Source organism: Apaloderma vittatum, unplaced genomic scaffold (genome assembly GCF_000703405.1).
Source record: "Apaloderma vittatum isolate BGI_N311 unplaced genomic scaffold, ASM70340v1 scaffold25426, whole genome shotgun sequence".
Classification (NCBI taxonomy): Eukaryota; Metazoa; Chordata; class Aves; order Trogoniformes; family Trogonidae; genus Apaloderma; species Apaloderma vittatum.
In genome coordinates, this window is record NW_009721631.1 from 1 (window position 1) to 391 (window position 391).

The window sequence follows — 391 nt, forward strand, 5'->3', positions numbered from 1 at the left end:
AAATTATTCCACCGCCGTTGGATGATTTTCTCGGGGACTCTTTCGGAAAAATTAAGAAAAAGATAATTATAAAAGAGTTGAAATGCAGTAAACACCACTCTTGGATAAAATCCTGCCTTGGAGATGTCCAGTCTCATTCAACGGCACCCGCCATGTGTCCCGGGGGAGAGGCGAGAGGCGGGGGAGCCTCACGTCCATCCGTGCCGACGTCCGTCCATCTGTCTGTCCTCCCTGGGCTTTCCCGACAAGTAAACAGGTCCCGGGACGCACCCAGTGCTCACTGCATCCTCCAGATGAGGCGGATGATGTAACGCAGGAGGCGCAAAATGATGATCTGGGGGTTTCCCGCCTGGTTATCCAAGAAACCCTAGGGGGAAAAAAAAAAAAGAGG

The 391-nt window shown here is 51.7% G+C and overlaps 1 protein-coding gene across 1 annotated transcript in view; it reads right to left on the bottom strand.

Moving 5' to 3' along the window:
* Nucleotides 1–281: 281 nt before the first annotated feature.
* The window catches only part of BCL2L11 (BCL2-like 11 (apoptosis facilitator)), a gene marked incomplete at both ends in the record, with an annotated part of 3,552 nt that continues 3,442 nt past the window's right edge, over nucleotides 282–391 (bottom strand). Inside the window, one exon of the mRNA XM_009871478.1 lies at nucleotides 282–367. Coding sequence (XP_009869780.1) covers nucleotides 282–367 — 86 coding nt within the window. The remainder of the gene's footprint in view (nucleotides 368–391) is intronic.